Source organism: Choloepus didactylus, chromosome X, assembly GCF_015220235.1.
Source record: "Choloepus didactylus isolate mChoDid1 chromosome X, mChoDid1.pri, whole genome shotgun sequence".
Lineage (NCBI taxonomy): Eukaryota > Metazoa > Chordata > Mammalia > Pilosa > Megalonychidae > Choloepus > Choloepus didactylus.
In genome coordinates this window covers 136,094,509-136,114,961 of record NC_051334.1, presented here as the reverse complement: position 1 = coordinate 136,114,961, position 20,453 = coordinate 136,094,509, and the positions used below count along the sequence as shown (strand labels likewise).

The 20,453-nt window shown below is 36.8% G+C and overlaps 1 protein-coding gene across 1 annotated transcript in view; it reads right to left on the bottom strand.

The window, feature by feature from the left end:
* The window catches only part of HTR2C (5-hydroxytryptamine receptor 2C), a 433,564-nt gene that overhangs the window by 135,107 nt on the left and 278,004 nt on the right, over positions 1 to 20,453 (bottom strand). The window contains exon 3 of the mRNA XM_037820883.1: positions 5,676 to 5,876. Coding sequence (XP_037676811.1) covers positions 5,676 to 5,876 — 201 coding nt within the window. The remainder of the gene's footprint in view (positions 1 to 5,675; positions 5,877 to 20,453) is intronic.

Sequence of the window (20,453 nt, the reverse complement as noted above, 5' to 3'; positions counted from 1 at the left end):
ATATTCTTCACTGACATACACTTCCGGTGAAGAAAAAAAATCAGTTTACTTAAGAATGTATTTGATGACATGGTAAAATACATTAATTTTAGTAAATCTCAATCCTTGGTACATCTTTTTAAGTAATCCATTTGATAAAATAGGAAGTATGACTAGAAAGCTTCTGCTGCTTTCTGAAGTAAGATGGTTACTTTGAGGAAAAGCACTTGTGCAATTTGTTAGAGCTGCAAGATGAAATAGTCCACTTTTTCCACCATGGAATAGCATTTTTACTTGAAAGAATGACTGACAGAGAAACTACAGTTATTCAGACTTGGATACTTGGCAGATATTTTCTCACAATTGGGATTCAAGTATGTAAAGTTGAGGGAAAGAAAACTGATGGTATTTGATGTGAAAAATAAACTTCAAGCTTTCAAGCAAATATTAGAACTTTGGAACACTTGTGTCTGCTACTGAGCACTTGACACCTTCCCAATGGTTTAAGTATTTAAGTCTTTAAGACTTTTCTGATGAGATTGGTGGTTATATTACTGCTTCTGATTCTTCAATATACTGTATAACAAAATGTGTCAACATTTGGAATATCTGCATAACTACGTAAACCAATATATTCAGAATGTTTATGCTTGATTTTATAAAATAAAACATGAGTAAAATACCCACTAAAATTCTATATAGACCAATGGATTTTAATGTAACAGCATATGAAAATTTTGGTGATGTTTTCAGATTCCACATTTCAACTAAAGTTAAGAAACTACCACATGTAGAGTTTCGGTGCAGAGTCAAAGAAGAAGGTCTGCAATCACCTGAAAACATTATTGAAACAGTTTCTGGTATTGCAACTACATATCTGTGAAGTTTTGTATTTTCTTGACATAATTCAACCAAAGCAGCATATTGCAATAGATTAGACGTCTGTCTAATAAGCTGGATGATAAAAGAATTTGAAAAAATGTAAAACAAATCCACTCTTCTCACTAATTTTATTCATTTTGGAAAATATAGATATTTATTTATTTTAAGATGTAATGGGATCATTTCTAGTTGTAATAAATTAACACATAAATAATTTCAAATTTTCTCAATTTTAATATCTTAATAAATTTTGATAGATGTAACTCATATGAAGAAAATCTCCTTTGGATTCTCAATAATTTTTAAGAGTGTAAAGTGACCATGAGACCAAAATGTTTGAGAACTGATGAATTAGGTCATAGTCAGCTTACAGAAAACAGTTTCAGTAGAGTGGCAAAACTACAAAATATATTCTTATGAGATGAATTACAAATGATGATTAAAAAGACACAAGAGCAACTAAATAGTAAGTCTGGGTTTAAAGACTGGGAGATAGAATGGTCATTATATAAACAAGTATACAAACTAGCAAATGTTGAATTTAAAAGTTTAAAAGTTGAAATTAAAATTATGTTGAATTTCAGCATTAAATAATTAAAGACAGTAATGAATTACACTGAATACAAAAGAACCCATGAGTCTCTACTGACATAAATAAATAACTAATATATGGGCAAAGGGTGGGAGAGAAAATCCTTTCTTACATATAATGCCATATAATAAATGTAGAAAGAATGAAGGAGTGAGAAAAATAACCAGTGTGTATATGTGTTTGTGTATACATGCATGTGTGTGTGTGTGTATGTGTGTGTGCGGTGTTTATGTGGTGGCTTGGTGCATGTACCCCAGAAAAATATGTTATTAAACTTAATTAATTCCTGTGGGTGTGAACCCATTGTAAATAAGACTTTTGGTGAAGTTTCTCCAGATAAAATGTGGCTCAACTGAATCAGGATGGTTTTTAATCCTGTTACTGAGGTCTTTTAAGGAATGCCACTTAGGGAAAGAGAGCCACAGGGAGTAGACAAAAGCTGCAAGTCAACATAACTGAGAAACCAGGAGAGGCCACCATGTGCATTGCCATGTGACAGAAAAGCCAAGGACCAAGGATGTCTGTTGTCCAGACCCAGAATGCTACACTCTTCTGTGACAAAGTATCACCTTGATGACACCTTGATTTTGGACTTCTCCTAGCCTCAAATTTGTGAGCCAATAAATTCCCATTATTTAAGCCAACCCATTGTATGATATCTGATTTAGCAGTCAGGAAATTAAAACACAATACAATCATCTTAGCGATAAACATTTTAGAGGAAATCATCAATGGATTCTAAAACCACATGGTCAATGATTTTTTTGGAAGCAATTTCTTAATTTCCAAAATAAAAAGTGATTTTATAGTTATCTTCTTAGTAGATTTTTATATCTCATTTGAATTTCAGTCAGAGAACATACACTCTATGGATGTTCCTTTAAAATCTCTTGTTAATTAATGTATGGCCAAGTATATGGTCAATTTTGATAAATATTTCTTGTGCAATTGATGGAAGGATGTACTAGCTATTATCAATGAGTTTAGGTTTGTTAATTGTGCTTATACAATCACTGAGATAGGTGTGTTAACATCTTACATAATGTTTGAAGATTTATTTACTTGCCCTTGTAGTTCTGCCAATTTTTTATTTATAAATATTGGGGCCATATTATTAGGTACATACAAATTCATAATATTATATCTTATAGTTGAATTAAATCTTGCATCATTATGCAAGGACCTTCTTTCTCTGGAGTCCTTTATTTTGCCTATAAGTAGATTCTGGCACCAGCTTCCTGTTGGCTAGTGTTTGTGAGGAGTACTTTTTTCTAAACTTTACTTCCCCCTCTCTCTCTCTCTCTCTCTCTCTCTATATATATATATATATATATATATATATATATATATATATCTTGTAAACACATAGTTGGATTATTTTTTCAAATTCTGTTGATGGTCAAAATACTGAGTACATTTACATTATTATAACTACAGACATATTTGGTTTTAACTCTGCTATCCTACCATGTATTTTATATTTGTCCCACCTGATCTTTCTTTTCTTTTCTACCTTTTATAACCTTCCTTAGATTTGTTTTATTATTCTATAATATCCCTCTGTAAGAAAGTTTAATATTAAACATGATTTTGAATTTTCTCCTGGGAAATGAAAGAAGACTACTTTTAACCCCATTTCCTTACATGCTATTGTTGTTGGATTTAGTTCCATAAATATTCTAAGCATGAGAGATGTAATTATTGTTCTATACAGGGAATACTTTAGATTTAACCACATATTTACCATTTTCATTGTTTTTAATTGCTCCTTGCATCTCCAACCTTCCACCTATGGCAATTTTCCTCTGCTTTAAGAACATCTTTTAGTATATCTTTAAGTAGGAACCTGCTTTTAGCTTGTTCTCTCAATTTTTGCTTATCTGATAATGTATTTATTTCACCTATATTATTGAGATATAATTTCACATGGTATACAATTCTAATTTGGCACTTATTTTCTTTCAGCGCATTGAAGCTATCATTCCATAGTCTTCTGGGTTTCATTGTTGCTGTTGAGAAGCATTTTTCAACATTATCATTGCTCCATTGAAGGTGATCTCATTGTTTTCTTTAAGGCTGATTATAATTCTTTTATTTTTCTTTCTGCAAATTCAGTATGATGGGTCTAGACATTGATTTCTTTTTGTTCATTCTGCTTAAAATATGTATAGCTCTTTAAATGTGAGCATGTCTTTCATGAACTCTAAAAAGTCTTTTTAATCTTCAGATATTGTTTCTTTGCCATTCTTTTCTCACCTTGTAGAACTCTTCTCACTTTATGATTTATGTCTATTATCCTCTTATTCTTTTCTCTGCTTTCTATGCTCTCAATTCTTGATGGTTGATTCATAACAGTTTCTTCTTACTGATCTGTAATTCTCTTTTTAGCCATGTCTAATCTGACACTGAGTCCTTAGTTTTTGATATCATGCTTTCAAGTGCAAGAATTTCTCATTTTTCAAATATTCAGTGTAACTCTTTACAGTTTTCAGTTTTGTTGAATATTTTTCAGCTTTTAAATTTCCATGTGCACAGGACAAATAGATGTTTAAAATCTATGTCTGATAATTCTACTATTGGAATGCCTGTGGATTAATTTGTATTGTCATTTATTGTGCTGTATCTGATTCATGTTGTCTTGTCTCTTCATGTGTCATAACTGTGTGCCAGTTATTGAATTTGAAAATTATTGGCAGTCATAATTTGAAGCCTAGGATGAAGAATTTTTTATGTGTCTTCCAAGAATTTAGAAACTTTCACAATACAAAATTACTTTAGTCCAAGATTTTACCAGGGCTAGATTCCATGTCAAGAGTGGTTTAATCTTGGTTCATCATTACTACCAGTATACAGGTCTTTAGTATTTCAAAACTAAGTTCAAGTTGATTGACCCTGGCCAGAATGTGTATTCCTATTTTGGTCCTTCTTTGCTCCACAAGGCTGTGAATGAGCTTCTCAACCTTTCAGTCACATCTTCAGGTTTACAGCAGCATCACTGGCAAAAGTGGGCCAAAAGTCATAGTCATTTTTTTCTGGATATTTGACAGTTTCTGGATCTTGGTCCAGTAATTTCTCACTACATTTTTCTACTCATGATGCTTTTAGTGTTTGTTCTGTATTTTTAGTTCTCATTAGCACAAGATTCCTTACAAAATTACCCAGTCTGACATTATTAGAAGCATATGCCCCCAATATCCTAATTTATCTGTGTATTTCCTTTTTAAGCACTATTATTTGAAAGTCAAATTATGCATATTGATGCATTTTTTCTGGGGAGAAGTTTCTCGGCTTTTTATCTGAAAGATCTCTATTAATATATATGAAGAGAGAAAACATTAAGACTTAAATAAATTTATTTTACCAATATACCCCAGAGTCAAAATATTTAGTTGATATAACTGAGATTTTATTATAGAGATCTTGATTTTGTTGTTCACTTTATCTGAATCTTATACAGAATCATAAGTTTGAACAGGAATTATTTAATGGGACACAATGTATGATCCAACTGAAAGTGGAAAAACAGATTGAAAAGATCCAATTGGTTAAATTTCCTGACTTTAATAGTATCAGTGTTAAAACAATTATGAATATCTCAAATATAAGCAACATGACTATCATTTCTCTCCCTTCCTATTCCCCTAAATCATTAAAGAAACCAATAGATAGTTTTCCTCAATGTATAACCAGAATCCAAGTAGCCATTTTAAACTAAGTATATTTTAAGTTGATTAACAGCATAAACTTAGATAAGTTTACTTCATAAATATGCAGATTGTATTACTTATTTTTTCCATGAAGAGGACATAGAATTAGAACAGAAATATTAAAATTAATATTCTGGGATAGATCATCTTTTCTAAGATCTAAATGTTAATTTTTTTTTAATTTAGAGTTTACCATATACCTTTTTCATCTTCAAAATGTTTTAAATATTTCAAAGTTTTTCTGTGTCTGTTTTGCAGAATTCATTGTCATATTGGTGCATAAAGTAATTAGCAACATAAATAGAAACTTTATATTAATATATTCATATTCATTACATTCATTTCATTATTGTTAACCTAAATAGCAGATACTTAGGTTAAGAATAATTACTAGATAGAACAATCCCGATTAAACGCAAATGTTACCAGTCGACGTCTGTACGTTGTTCACAGTACATAATCCAAAAGTATTGAGCATAGCCATTGCAATTCTTTTGGCCAAGAAAATTAATTACCTATAGAAATTGCCCAAACTATAGCAATCTTCATGATGGCCTTAGTCCGCGAATTGAAACGGCTATGCTCAATAGGATTACGTATTGCTACATACCGATCCAGCGAAATAGCGCAGAGGTGCATGATGGACGCTGTTGAAAATAAAACATCCAATGAAATCCAGACGGGGCACAAATATCTTGGTAGTGGCCAGACATAATCTGAAAGAGAACAGAAAGAAGCCAAGAAAATATGCAAATTGAACAGATTCTACATTTACTTCCTAGCCTCTTTTTTCCTCTTGATCCAAACATTTTACAAAAAGTGAAATTTGGGAGGCATTATTTTCTGCAGTGATGATGATGATGTCTACAATGTTATATAAATTATTTATGTATTGAAATAAAATTCACATAACTTAAAATTAAGCATTTTAAAGTGTGCAATTTAGTGGCATTCAGTACAGTCACAATGTTGTGCAACTATCATTCTTTCTAGTTCCAAGACATTTTTATCAACCTAATTAAGCTGTCACTCTCCATTCTTCCCTTCTCCCAGTTTATGGCAAACTCTAGCACACTTTCTGTCTTTATGTATTTGCCTATTATTTATATTTCATGTAAGTGGAACCACATAATATGTACTCTTTTTATCTCTGGTTTGCTGAATTTAGCATAAAGGTTATAAGGTTTGTCCATGTTGCAAGATGTCTCAGTACTTCACTCTTTTTATGGTTGAATAATATGCTAATAAATGGATGTGATGGTTAGGTTCATGTGTCAACTTGGCCAGGTGATGGTGCCCAGCTGTCTGGTTAAGTAAGCAAGCACTGGCCTAACCATTACTGCAAGGACATTCCATGGCTGGTTAATAAACCAGAAAGCTGGTTTATTAAATCATCAGTTAGTTGATTGCATCTGTGGCTGATTACATCTATAATCAACTAAGGGAGTGTCTTCTGCAATGAGAGAATCTGATCAGTTGGATCTCATCCAATCAGTTGAAGACTTTTAAGAGAGAAGAGATAACTTTCACTTTTTCTTCAGTCAGCCAGCTTCTTCTGCAGCATTGAAGGCCTTCATTGGAATTGCCAGCTTGCAGTCTGTCCTACCTAATTTGGACTCATGCATCCCCACAGTTGCATGAGACACTTTTGTAAAATTTCATATTTATGGATATCTCCTGTTGGTTCTGTTCCCCTAGGAAATCCTGACTAATACAAGATGTCTTTCCACCTACTTAGATCTTCTTTATTTCAGCAATATGTTTTTCAGCATACAGATACTGCATGTCCTTAGTTAAATTTATTCCTAGTATTTTATTCTTTTTGATGTTATTGAATATTTCCTTTCCAGATTGTTCATTTCTAACATACAAAAATGCAACTGATTTTTGTGTTTTGCTCTTGTATCCAGCAACTTGCTAAATTTGATTATTAACTAATAGCATTTGGTGGACTGTTTAGGATTGTTTTAATGTAAGAGCATGCCATCTTGGAAGATACTTTTTTTCTTATTTGCAAATATGATGCTTTTTGTTTCTTTTTATTTCCTGATTGAAATTTCAAGACAATGTGAAATAAAAGTGCTGAGAGTGGGCACACTTGTCATGTTCCTGATTTTAGGGGAACTTTGTAACATGCTTTTTCTGCATCAATTGGGAGGGCTGTGTGTATTTTTTTCCTCATTTTATTAATTGGTGTAATGCATTCTTTAATTTTCATATGCTGAGTGACCCTTGCATTCCTTGAACAAATTTCAGTTGTTCACGGTGGATAATCTTTTAATTTGATGCTGATTAGGTTTGCTAGTATTTTGTTGAGGAATTTTGCATCAATGTATTTAAGGGATATTGGCCTATACTTTTCTTGTGATGGCTTTATCTGGCTTTGATATCAGGGTAATGTTGGACTGACAGAATGAGTTAGGAAGCATTTCCTACTCTTTCCTTTTTTAAAAAATTTCAGAAGGATTGGTGTTAATATTCTTTAAAAGTTTGGTAAAATGCACCAGTGGAGCCATCTGGTTCTGGACTTTCCTTTGCTGGGAGTTTTTTGATTGCTGATTCTATTTTTTTAAATTGTTATGTCTGTTCAGATTTTCTATTTCTTCTTGAATCTGATTGTTAGTTTGCATGTTTCTAGAAATTTCTCCATTTCATCTGGGTTATCTAATTAGAGTAAGATTGTCCTTTTTATTCTCTGATAATCCTTTTTATGTAAAGTCTGTAGTAATGTCTTTGCTTACGTTTATTATTTTAGTAATTGACTAGTCTTTTTTTCCTTAGTCAATTTAGCTGAAGTTTTTCATCAATTTTTTGATCTTGTGAAGAACCAACTTTTTTTTAAAATCAGTTTTATTGAAATATATTCACATACCATACAATCATCCATGGTATACAATCAACTGTTCACAGTACAATCATACAGTTATGCATTCATCACCACAATCTATTTCTGAACATTTTCCTTACATCAGAAAGAATCAGAATAAGAGTAAAAAAAAAAAAAAGTAAAAAAAGAACACCCAAATCATCCCCCCATCCCACCCTATTTGTCATTTAGTTTTTATTCCCATTTTTCTACTCATCCATCCATACACTAGATAAAGGGTATGTGATCTACAGGGTTTTCACAATCACACTGTCACCCCTTGTAATCTACATTATTATATATTCATCTTCAGGAGTCCAGACTACTGGGTTGGAGTGTGGTAGTTTCAGGTATTTACTTCTAGCTATTCCAATACATTAAAACCTAAGAGGTGTTATCTATATAGTGCATAAGAATGTCCACCAGAGTGACCTCTCGACTCCATTTGAAATCTCTCAGCCACTGAAACTATTTCATCTCATTTTGCATCCCCCTTTTGGTCAAGTAGATATTCTCAATCCCATGATGCCAGGTACAGATTCATTCCCAGGAGTCATATCCTGCATTGCCAGGGAGATTTACACCCTGGGAGTCGGGTCCCACATAGGGGGGAGGGCAGTGAGTTCACCTGCTGAGGTGGCTCAGTTAGAGAGAGGGCCACATCTGAGCAACAAAGAGGTACTCAGGGGGAGACTCTTAGGCAGAATTATATGCAAGTTTAGTCTCTTTTTTGCAGTAACGAGCTTCATAAGGGCAAGTCCCATGATCAAGGGCTCAGCACATCAAACCGCCAGTCCCAATGTTTGTGACAACATCAACACCAGTCCAGATGAAGAAGTCCAACACTTCGGCACCTTCCCCTAACTCCTCAGGGTGGGGAGGAGGCTGTAAATATATTTTTTATTTTCTGCCCAAATTACTTTGGGATGTGTCACTATTTCACTCTAACTTATACCAACCTACCATATCTCACTTCCTATTAAAAGTTCCATGTAATTGTGGTGTTTGAACAAACCAACTGTAGAGTTATACTGTTTAGAAAATATAGATCCTGCACCAAATAGACATCTCTTCCCTTGGTCTCACATGGAAGTTGAAGTTTTAAAACACAGTCAGTTTCGATCTTTAAACTTTAGCCTGGTTTGCACTAGTCTCAACCAGATCTGCTTCATTCATAATTCAAGTCTGGGCTCTTTTTCAGCTTTTTTTTTAACAGTTGCTGTATGCACTAATACTGACATTCATATCTGCCGAGCTCTAGCTCTGAGTTTCAGGTGTCTCAGAGATACACATTGTTCCAGAGACCAACCAGGTTATAAACTAAGGGATCAGAATCTCAAAGTTTAGAGATAGGCATTACAATTCAGGAATAGAGTTGATTGCTGTAAGAGCTTACAATCTAGGGACTATTACAATGATCATGTCCATGTTAGGCTATGTTCTAAGAATCAGTTCTGAGTTTCCACATTGTAGTTAGTCCATATTGGTGAGGCATCATAGTTTTTGCCTTTATTTCTGGCATACTTCACTCAAATACTGTGTACAGGATCCATATCACCTCATTGTGTGTCTCACAGCTTCACTCCTTCTCGTAGTTGCTCAATATTCCATCATATGCATATGCCACAATTCACCATTCTGTTCCTCAGTCTATGAACCCTTAGGTCACCTCCATCCTTTGCAAACCATGATTACTGTCTCCATGAACAACAGTCTGCAAATGTCCATTCATGTCTCTGCTCTCAGATCTTCAAATGACATACCCCATAATGAGGTTGCAGGACCTTATGGTCCCCACATACTTAACTTTTTGTGGAACCACCACACTGACCTTCAGAAAGCCTACACCATTCTACCTGCTCATTAACAGTAGATAGGTACATCCCTCTCACCATGCCCTCTTCAACACTTTTACTCCTATATACATTTTTTCTTACAATTTTATAGTTATATTCACATGCCATACATTTATCCACAGTGTACAATCAGTTGTTGATGGTATCATCATAAAGTTGTACATTTATCACCACAGCCAGCACTTGAACATATTGATTACTACAAGAAAAATTGTTTCATTTTTAGCAATAATAAAAAAGATGATAAAAAGAAAAAAACATGTCATACAATACAATATAATAGTAAGGACAGAAAATAATACCACTACCAAGAATCCCATATTCCTCCCTTATATCCCCCTCTCATATACACTTAGCATTGGCATATCACCCCTGCTACATCCCATGGAGGTATATTACAATGTTACTGTTGACCACAGACTCCAGTTTGCTTTGATTATGTTTTTTCCTGAATACCATCCCTTTTTCAACACTCTACATGGTTGACATTCATGTGCTCTCCCACAAGCAAAAACATTTTTATATTTGTATATTTAGTAACAGTCATTGGCCACTCCAGTTTTTGCCAAGTTATACAGTCCCAGTCTTCATCATCTATCTTTACCTCTGGTGTCATACATCCTCCTATCCCACCTCTTTCAGCTTTACTCACAGACATCTTTGTTCGGTGTACTTACAGTACTGTGCTACCATCACACAGTATTATGCTATCTATTTCTGAATCTATACAATCAATCCTAAACATTCTGTAGTCCTTCAACATCAAATGCCTGGTCTCTGCCCTCTTTCTATCTCCTGGTCACCTGTGTTGTCAGCTTTTAACTCCCAAAGTTTGTTCATTAATGTCTGTTCATATTAGTGAGACCATACAGAATCTGTCCTTTTGTTTCTGGCTAACTTCACTCAACATAATGCCCTCAAGGTTCATCCACATTATTATATGATCCATGTCTTTGTTCTATCTTACAGCTGCATAATATTCCATCATGTGTATATACCACAATTTGTTTATCCACTTGTCCATTGATGGACATTTGGGCTGTTTCCATCTCTTGGCAATCATGAATAATGCTGCAATAAATATCAGTTTACAAATGTCTGTTTGTGTCTTAAGTTTCAGTTCCTCTGAGTATATACCTAGCAATGGAATAGCTGGGTCATATGGCAAATCTATATTTAGCTTCCTGAGGAACGTCCACACTGTCTTCCAGAGTGGTTGCACCATTCTACATTCCCAGCAACAAAGGATAAGTGTGCCTTTTTCTCCACATCCTCTCCAGCACTTGTCATTTTCTGTTTTTTGGATAATGGCCATTCTGGTAGGTGTGAGATGATATCTCATTGTGGTTTTGATTTGCATTTCCTTAATAGCCAGTGAAGTTGAGCATTTTTTCAAATGTTTTTGAGCCATTTGTATTTCCTCTTCAGAAAAATGTCTGTCCATGTCTTTTGCCCATTTTTTAATTGGATTGTTTGTCTTTCTGTTATTGAGATGTAGGATTCCTTTATATATTCAGGATATTAAATCCTTATCTGAAAAGCGGTTTCCAAATATCATCTCCCATTGTGTAGGTCACCTTTTTACTTTTCTGACAAAGTCCTTTGATGTACAAAAGTGTTTAATTTTGAGGAGCTCCCATTTGTCTATTTGTTCTTTGGTTGCTTGTACCTAGGGTGTGAGGTCTAATAAACCACCTCTTATCACAAGATCTTTAAGATATTGCCCTGGAGAACCTAAGATGGCAGCTAGGTGAGACAGGGCAAAATAACACCTCCATGAAAAATACTAGATAAAAACCAGAAGGTGACCCAGAATACCGGTTTCAGTGATGCACCAGCTGGACAAGGTCTGCTGGAACCACAGGGGCTGTACACTTGGTAAAAATGGGAGTCTGCTTTCTGAAACAAGTGAGTAAGCCAGCTGAAAGACCCACAGCCATGCTGCAGTGTGGGGAAGCTGGGGGTTGGGTTTTGGAGATGGACTGGTTCTTTAAAAAAAAAAAAAGGAAAAACCCAGGAGTGGCTGCATTTGTGACAGTGAAAACCATGCAGTGAAGCATGGCAGAAGCAGTCTGAGGCAGCCTCTCGGTGTCTGGCATGGAGGTTAGCCTGCTGCAGATTCCCTCAAGGCCAGGGGAGCAGAGGAGAGAGCCAGAAGGAGAAAGAAACCCTGCTGCTTGTAGCCGCTCCCCAGCGGCCTGGAGACACTCCTGCCCAGGGCCAAGCTCACAGCCCAGAGCAGCACCAGTTGTCCTGGAGCTGGGAAGGAGGAAATGTGTGAGGAGAGGGGAGGGGTGGAGATGCCCCATTCAGCCATCTTTGCATCAGGCTGAGAGCATCCCTGCATGGCCCGGCGGCCCAGGGCTTCCCTTGAGGGATGGCACACACTTGTGACGTAGCATAGCCTTCCTTCAGCAGAGGTCCTGGAAGATCACAGCTTGAGAAGGGGGGCCCACTCAGAAAACTCAGGGACGTTACATCAGTGCCAGTGGTTTGTGGGTCAGCATCAGAGAGGATTGGGGGCAGAACTGAAATGAAGGCTTAGACTCTTGCAAAAGCCCTGAATCTCTGGGAACACCTGGGAGGTTTGAATATTAAAGCTGCCCTGCCTCCCTAGCCACCCAGACAAATGCCCCACATTCAGGGTGGATGGCTCCAGCAATACACCCTAATTGAGTTCACCAACTGAACCCCACAAGAATCATTTCCCCACACACCACAAGAACAAAGTTGAGAACTGACTTGAGGGGTATAGGTGACTCACAGATGCCATCTGCTGGTTAGTTAGAGAAAGTATATGCCATTAACTTGTATTTCTGAAAAATTAGGTTGGTATATTTTGTTTTTTTTTTTTTTTTACAACTTGAAAGAATGCTATCAAGCAAAGCAAATGCCAAGAGGCCAAAAACAACATAAAATCTTAATGCATATGATAAAACCAGATGATATGGAGCATGCAATCCCAAAGACCCAAATCAAAATATCAGAAGAGACACAGTACTTGGCACAATTAATCAAAGAACTACAATTGAGGAACAAAAACATGGCAAAGGATATAAAGGACATGAAGAAGACCATGGAACAGGATATAAGGGACATGAAGAAGACCCTAGAAGAGCATAAGGAAGACATTACAAGAGTAAATAAGAAAATAGAAGATCTTATGGAAATAAAAGAAACTGTTGGCCAAATTAAAAAGGCTCTGGATACTCATAATACAAGACTAGAGGAAGTTGAACAATGACTCAGTGTCCTAGAAGTCCACAGAACAGAAAATGAAAGAACAAAAGAAAGAATGGAGAAAAAAATTGAAGAAATTGAAATGGATCTCAGGGATACAATAGATAAAATAAAACATCCAAACTTAAGACTCATTGGTGTCCCAGAAGGGGAAGAGAAGGGTAAAGGTCTAGAAAGTGTATTCAAAGAAATTGTTGGGGAAAACTTCCCCAACCTTCTACACAATATAAATACACAAAGCATAAATGCCCAGCAAACTCCAAATAGAATAAATTCAAATAAACCCACTCCAAGACATATTCTGATCACACTGTCAAATACTGAAGAGAAGGAACAAGTTCTGAAAGCAGCAAGAGAAAAGCAATTCACCACATACAAAGGAAACAACATAAGACTAAGTAGTGACTACTCAGCGGCCACCATGGAGGTGAGAAAGCAGTGGCATGACATATTTAAAATTCTGAGAGAGAAAAATTGCTAAGCAAGAATTCTTTATCCAGCAAAGCTCTCCTTCAAATTTGAGGGAGAGTTTAATTTTTTCACAGACAAACAAATGCTGAGAGGTTTTGCTAATAAAAGACCTACCCTACTTCAGATACTAAAGGGAGCCCTACCAACAGAGAAACAAAGAAAGGAGAAAGAGATATAGAGAATTTTAACAGACATATATAGAACATTACATCCCAAATTACCAAGTCACTCATTTTTCTCTAGTGATCATGGATCTTTCTTCAGAATGGACTAATATACTGGGACATAAAACAAGCCTCAATACATTAAAAAAAAAAAAGATTGGATATACTCAAAGCACATTCTCTGACCACAATGGAATACAAATAGAAGTCAATAATTTGTGAATTGTAACTCCACTATTTACTCCCTACATGATATAAAATACACAAAATCCAATGACAAATCAGTGGTTTTGAACTCAATGTAAAATATGTAAGTTTTGACAAGAACTATATAAAGGTGGGGGAATGGAGGAGTATAGGAGTGTAGTTTATGTGTCCTATTGAAGTTAAGTTGGTATCAAATAAAAACAATATTGTCATGGATTTAAGAGTTTAATGTTAAGCCCCACAGTAAACACAAAAATATTATCAGAGAATATGACCATAGAGATGGAAAGTAGAGTATGGGTTAAGAGAAATGGGGGAAGGGGCAATGGGGAGTTAAGAAATGAGTGTAGGGTTGCTGTTTGAGGTGAAGGGAAATTTCTAGTAATGGATGGTGGGAAAGAGATAGCATTACAACATTCTAAATGTGATTAATCTCACTAATGGAATGCTAGGGAGGGGGTAGAATGGGAAGATTTAGGCTGTATATATGTTTCCACAACTGAGAAAAAAAAAGGACAGTCTAAGTAGATGTCAATTGAATGCCAAGGATGACCCTGGATGGGTTCTGAGGATGGAGGACAGGAGGCTCAAAAGGACACAGTTGAGACATAGGGTGAAAAAAAGGAAATATAGAATGTAAGCTTTGTATCAATGTTGAATCTCTAGTACTTCTTAGCTGCATTTAATGGGATTGCATAAAAGAATGTTCTTGTTCATGGGAATTGTACATGTGAATTATAGTGTTTGTTCAAGGATGCGTGCAGCTAGCTCTCATACATTCAGAAGACAGAGCAATAGATGATGGATGATAGACAGGGAGGGAGGGAGGGAGGGAGGGAAAGAAATACCAGTGTGACAGCATGTTAAATTTGGTGGATTGGGGTATCGGGGGAGGGAGGTCAGGGTATGCTGAAGCTCTGTATATGGGGTTTGTATTATTTTTGCAACTGTTCCTATAACTTTGAATTTATTTCAAAATAAAACAAAATTTAAAAAAATTTTAGATAGGAAGCATTCTAGGAAGATGATGGTGATGGTTAACGGTATAGTTTTTGACAGTCAATGAATTCCTTCTCTCACAACAGATGGAGCAACCCACAGACAACATTTGAAATAAAACTATGCAGCAAAGTTTCCCCACAAACTGCTGAACAAGAGGGTGGGGACAAAATGCCAACAGCATCAAGACCGTATCTATGAGGGGGAAAGAAAATAGCCAAAATAGCCAATATGTGTTCATTGGAAAATGTAGTAAGGCTATCTGAGGATAGGAACTGAAACTGGGAGTTTTGCCCAATCCAATAGCAAATGAGTGCAAGCCTGAAGAGGCTGGAGTAGCCCTGTGAACTCTCAAAACTGGGTAGCCAGATTCCCTTCTAGGAAGTCAAAATTGAGTAGAATATGAAGGAAAGAGGGGTAAAAATAAAACTATAGCCAAAAAGCCAGGAAATTTCAGGAATTAAGCTACTGTATCTTTGAACCCTTAACACATACATAGCTCTATGGAGTTAGAAAAGCTACCCTGAGCCATGGCACCTTCTAAAAACTCAGAAAAATGAATTTCATATAAAAAGGGGCAACAGGTCAAATTCCATACAAAACCATTAAAAGAAAAAAGAGGATAAGGAGTAGATTAACAATTCTACAGAAAATGAAAGCACCCTCGAAAGAATGCCCACAAAACATATCAGAACTAGAGCTTTCTTTCACAAAAACCAAAGGACATTAAGCAAATCATATAAAACATGAAAAAAACATAAATCAATATTAGAAAAATTCAGAAGTGACATGACAGAAATCAGGGAAGAATTACAAATAACAGAAAAAAATATTTCCAGAAATGAAGACTAAACTAAACCAACACAAAAGCAAGTGAATAGGAGGCGGGGCAAGATGGCAGACTGGTGAGCTGTATGTTTTAGTTACTCCTCCAGGAAAGTAGGTAAAAAGCCAGGAACTGCGTGGACTGGACACCACAGAGCAATCTGTCTTTGGGCATACTTCATACAACACTCATGAAAACGTGGAACTGCTGAGATCAGCGAAATCTGTAAGTTTTTGCGGCCAGGGGACCCGCGCCCCTCCCTGCCAGGCTCAGTCCCGGGGGAGGAGGGGCTGTCAGCTCCAGGAAGGAGAAGGGAGAATTGCAGTGGCTGCTCTCATCGGAAACTCATTCTACTGATTCAAACTCCAACCATAGATAGACTGAGGCCAGACACCAGAGACTCTGAGAGCAGCCAGCCCAGCAGAGAGGAGACGGGCATAGAAGGAAAACAACACGAGAAGCTCCAAAGTAAAAGCAGAGGATTTTTGGAGTTCTGGTGAACACAGAAAGGGGAAGGGCGGAGATCAGGCCTTGAGGCGCATATGCAAATCCCGAAGCAAGGCTGATCTCTCTGCCCAGGGCACCTTTCCTTAATGGCCCTGGTTGCTTTGTCTATTAGCATTTCAATAACCCATTATATCTCTGAGGAGGGCCGTTTTTTTTTTTTTTTTTTTTTTTTTTTAAATCCTTTTTGCTTTTTCTAAAACAATTACTCTAAGAAGCTCAATACAGAAAGCTTCAAAGAATTGAAATTTGGGCACGTCAAGTCAAGAGCAGAAATAAGAGAGCTCTGAGACAAAAGGCAATAATCCAGTGGCTGAGAAAATTCACTAAACAACACAACTTCCCAAGAAAAGGGGGGTGTCCGCTCACAGCCACCATCCTGGTGGACAGGAAACACTCCTGCCCATCGCCAGCCCCATAGCCCAGAGCTGCCCCAGACAACCCAGTGTGACGGAAGTGCTTCAAATAACAGGCACACACCACAAAACTGGGCGTGGACATTAGCCTTCCCTGCAACCTCAGCTGAATGTCCCAGAGCTGGGAAGGGGGAGCAGTGTGAATTAACAGAGCCCCATTCAGCCATCATTTGAGCAGACTGGGAGCCTCCCAACACAGCCCAGCAGCCCAGAACTGCCCTGGGGGACGGCACTCACCTGTGACATAGCACAGTCATCCCTCAATAGAGGACCCGGGGTGCACAGCCTGGAAGAGGGGCCCACTTGCAAGTCTCAGGAGCCATACGCCAATACCAAAGACTTGTGGGTCAGTGGCAGAGACAAACTGTGGCAGGACTGAACTGAAGGATTAGACTATTGCAGTAGCTTTAAAACTCTAGGATCATCAGGGAGATTTGATTGTTAGGGCCACCCCCCCTCCCCGACTGCCCAGAAAACACGCCCCACATACAGGGCAGGCAACACCAACTACACACGCAAGCTTGGGACACCAATTGGGCCCCACAAGACTCACTCCCCCACTCACCAAAAAGGCTAAGCAGGGGAGATCTGGCTTGTGGAGAACAGGTGGCTCGTGGACGCCACCTGCTGGTTAGTTAGAGAAAGTGTACTCCACGAAGCTGTAGATCTGATAAATTAGAGATAAGGACTTCAACTGGTCTACAAACCCTAAAAGAACCCTATCAAGGACAGCAAATGCCACGAGGCCAAAAACAACAGAAAATTATAAAGCATATGAAAAAACCAGACGATATGGATAACCCAAGCCCAAGCACCCAAATCAAAAGACCAGAAGAGACACACCTAGAGCAGCTACTCAAAGAACTAAAGATGAACAATGAGACCCTAGTACGGGATATGAAGGAAATCAAGAAGACCCTAGAAGAGCATAAAGAAGACATTGCAAGACTAAATAAAAAAATGGATGATCTTATGGAAATTAAAGAAACTGTTGACCAAATTAAAAAGATTCTGGACACTCATAGTACAAGACTAGAGGAAGTTGAACAACGAATCAGTGACCTGGAAGATGACAGAATGGAAAATGAAAGCATAAAAGAAAGAATGGGGAAAAAAATTGAAAAACTCGAAATGGACCTCAGGGATATGATAGATAATATGAAGCGTCCGAATATAAGACTCATTGGTGTCCCAGAAGGGGAAGAAAAGGGTAAAGGTCTAGGAAGAGTATTCAAAGAAATTGTTGGGGAAAACTTCCCAAATCTTCTAAACAACATAAATACACAAATCATAAATGCTCAGCGAACTCCAAATAGAATAAATCCAAAAAAACCCACTCCGAGACATATACTGATCACACTGTCAAACATAGAAGAGAAGGAGCAAGTTCTGAAAGCAGCAAGAGAAAAGCAATTCACCACATACAAAGGAAACAGCATAAGACTAAGTAGTGACTACTCAGCAGCCACCATGGAGGCGAGAAGGCAATGGCACGATATATTTAAAATTCTGAGAGAGAGGAATTTCCAGCCAAGAATACTTTATCCAGCAAAGCTCTCCTTCATATTTGAGGGAGAGCTTAAATTTTTCACAGACAAAGAAATGCTGAGAGAATTTGCTAACAAGAGACCTGCCCTACTGGAGATACTAAAGGGAGCCCTACAGACAGGGAAACAAAGACAGGACAGAGAGACTTGGAGAAAGGTTCAGTACTAAAGAGATTCGGTATGGGTACAATAAAGGATATTAATAGAGAGAGGGAAAAATATGGCAAACATAATCCAAAGGATAAGATGGCCGATTCAAGAAATGCCTTCACGGTTTTAACGTTGAATGTAAATGGATTAAACTCCCCAATTAAAAGATATAGATTCGCAGAATGGATCAAAAAAAATGAACCATCAATATGTTGCATACAAGAGACTCATCTTAGACACAGGGACACAAAGAAATTGAAAGTGAAAGGATGGAAAAAATATTTCATGCAAGCTACAGCCAAAAGAAAGCAGGTGTAGCAATATTAATCTCAGATAAAATAGACTTCAAATGCAGGGATGTTTTGAGAGACAAAGAAGGCCACTACATACTAATAAAAGGGGCAATTCAGCAAGAAGAAATAACAATCGTAAATGTCTATGCACCCAATCAAGGTGCCACAAAATACATGAGAGAAACATTGGCAAAACTAAAGGAAGCAATTGATGTTTCCACAATAATTGTGGGAGACTTCAACACATCACTCTCTCCTATAGATAGATCAACCAGACAGAAGACCAATAAGGAAATTGAAAACCTAAACAATCTGATAAATGAATTAGATTTAACAGACATCTACAGGACATTACATCCCAAATCACCAGGATACACATACTTTTCTAGTGCTCACGGAACTTTCTCCAGAATAGATCATATGCTGGGACATAAAACAAGCCTCAATAAATTTAAAAAGATTGAAATTATTCAAAGCACATTCTCTGACCACAATGGAATACAATTAGAAGTCAATAACCATCAGAGACTTAGAAAATTCACAAATACCTGGAGGTTAAACAACACACTCCTAAACAATCAGTGGGTTAAAGAAGAAATAGCAAGAGAAATTGCTAAATATATAGAGACGAATGAAAATGAGAACACAACATACCAAAACCTATGGGATGCAGCAAAAGCAGTGCTAAGGGGGAAATTTATAGCACTAAACGCATATATTAAAAAGGAAGAAAGAGCCAAAATCAAAGAACTAATGGATCAACTGAAGAAGCTAGAAAATGAACAGCAAACCAATCCTAAACCAAGTAGAAGAAAAGAAATAACAAGGATTAAAGCAGAAATAAATGACATAGAGAACAAAAAAAACAATAGAAAGGATAAATATCACCAAAAGTTGGTTCTTTGAGAAGATCAACAAGATTGACAAGCCCCTAGCTAGACTGACAAAATCAAAAAGAGAGAAGACCCATATAAACAAAATAATGAATGAAAAAGGTGACATAACTGCAGATCCTGAAGAAATTAAAAAAATTATAAGAGGATATTATGAACAACTGTATGGCAACAAACTGGATAATGTAGAAGAAATGGACAATTTCCTGGAAACATATGAACAACCTAGACTGACCAGAGAAGAAATAGAAGACCTCAACCAACCCATCACAAGCAAAGAGATCCAATCAGTCATCAAAAATCTTCCCACAAATAAATGCCCAGGGCCAGATGGCTTCACAGGGGAATTCTACCAAACTTTCCAGAAAGAACTGACACCAATCTTACTCAAACTCTTTCAAAACATTGAAAAAAATGGAACACTACCTAACTCATTTTATGAAGCTAACATCAATCTAATACCAAAACCAGGCAAAGATGCTACAAAAAAGGAAAACTACCGGCCAATCTCCCTAATGAATATAGATGCAAAAATCCTCAACAAAATACTTGCAAATCGAATCCAAAGACACATTAAAAAAATCATACACCATGACCAAGTGGGGTTCATTCCAGGCATGCAAGGATGGTTCAACATCAGAAAAACAATCAATGTATTACAACACATTAAAAACTCGAAAGGGAAAAATCAATTGATCATCTCAATAGATGCTGAAAAAGCATTTGACAAAATCCAACATCCCTTTTTGATAAAAACACTTCAAAAGGTAGGAATTGAAGGAAACTTCCTCAACATGATAAAGAGCATATATGAAAAACCCACAGCCAGCATAGTACTCAATGGTGAGAGACTGAAAGCCT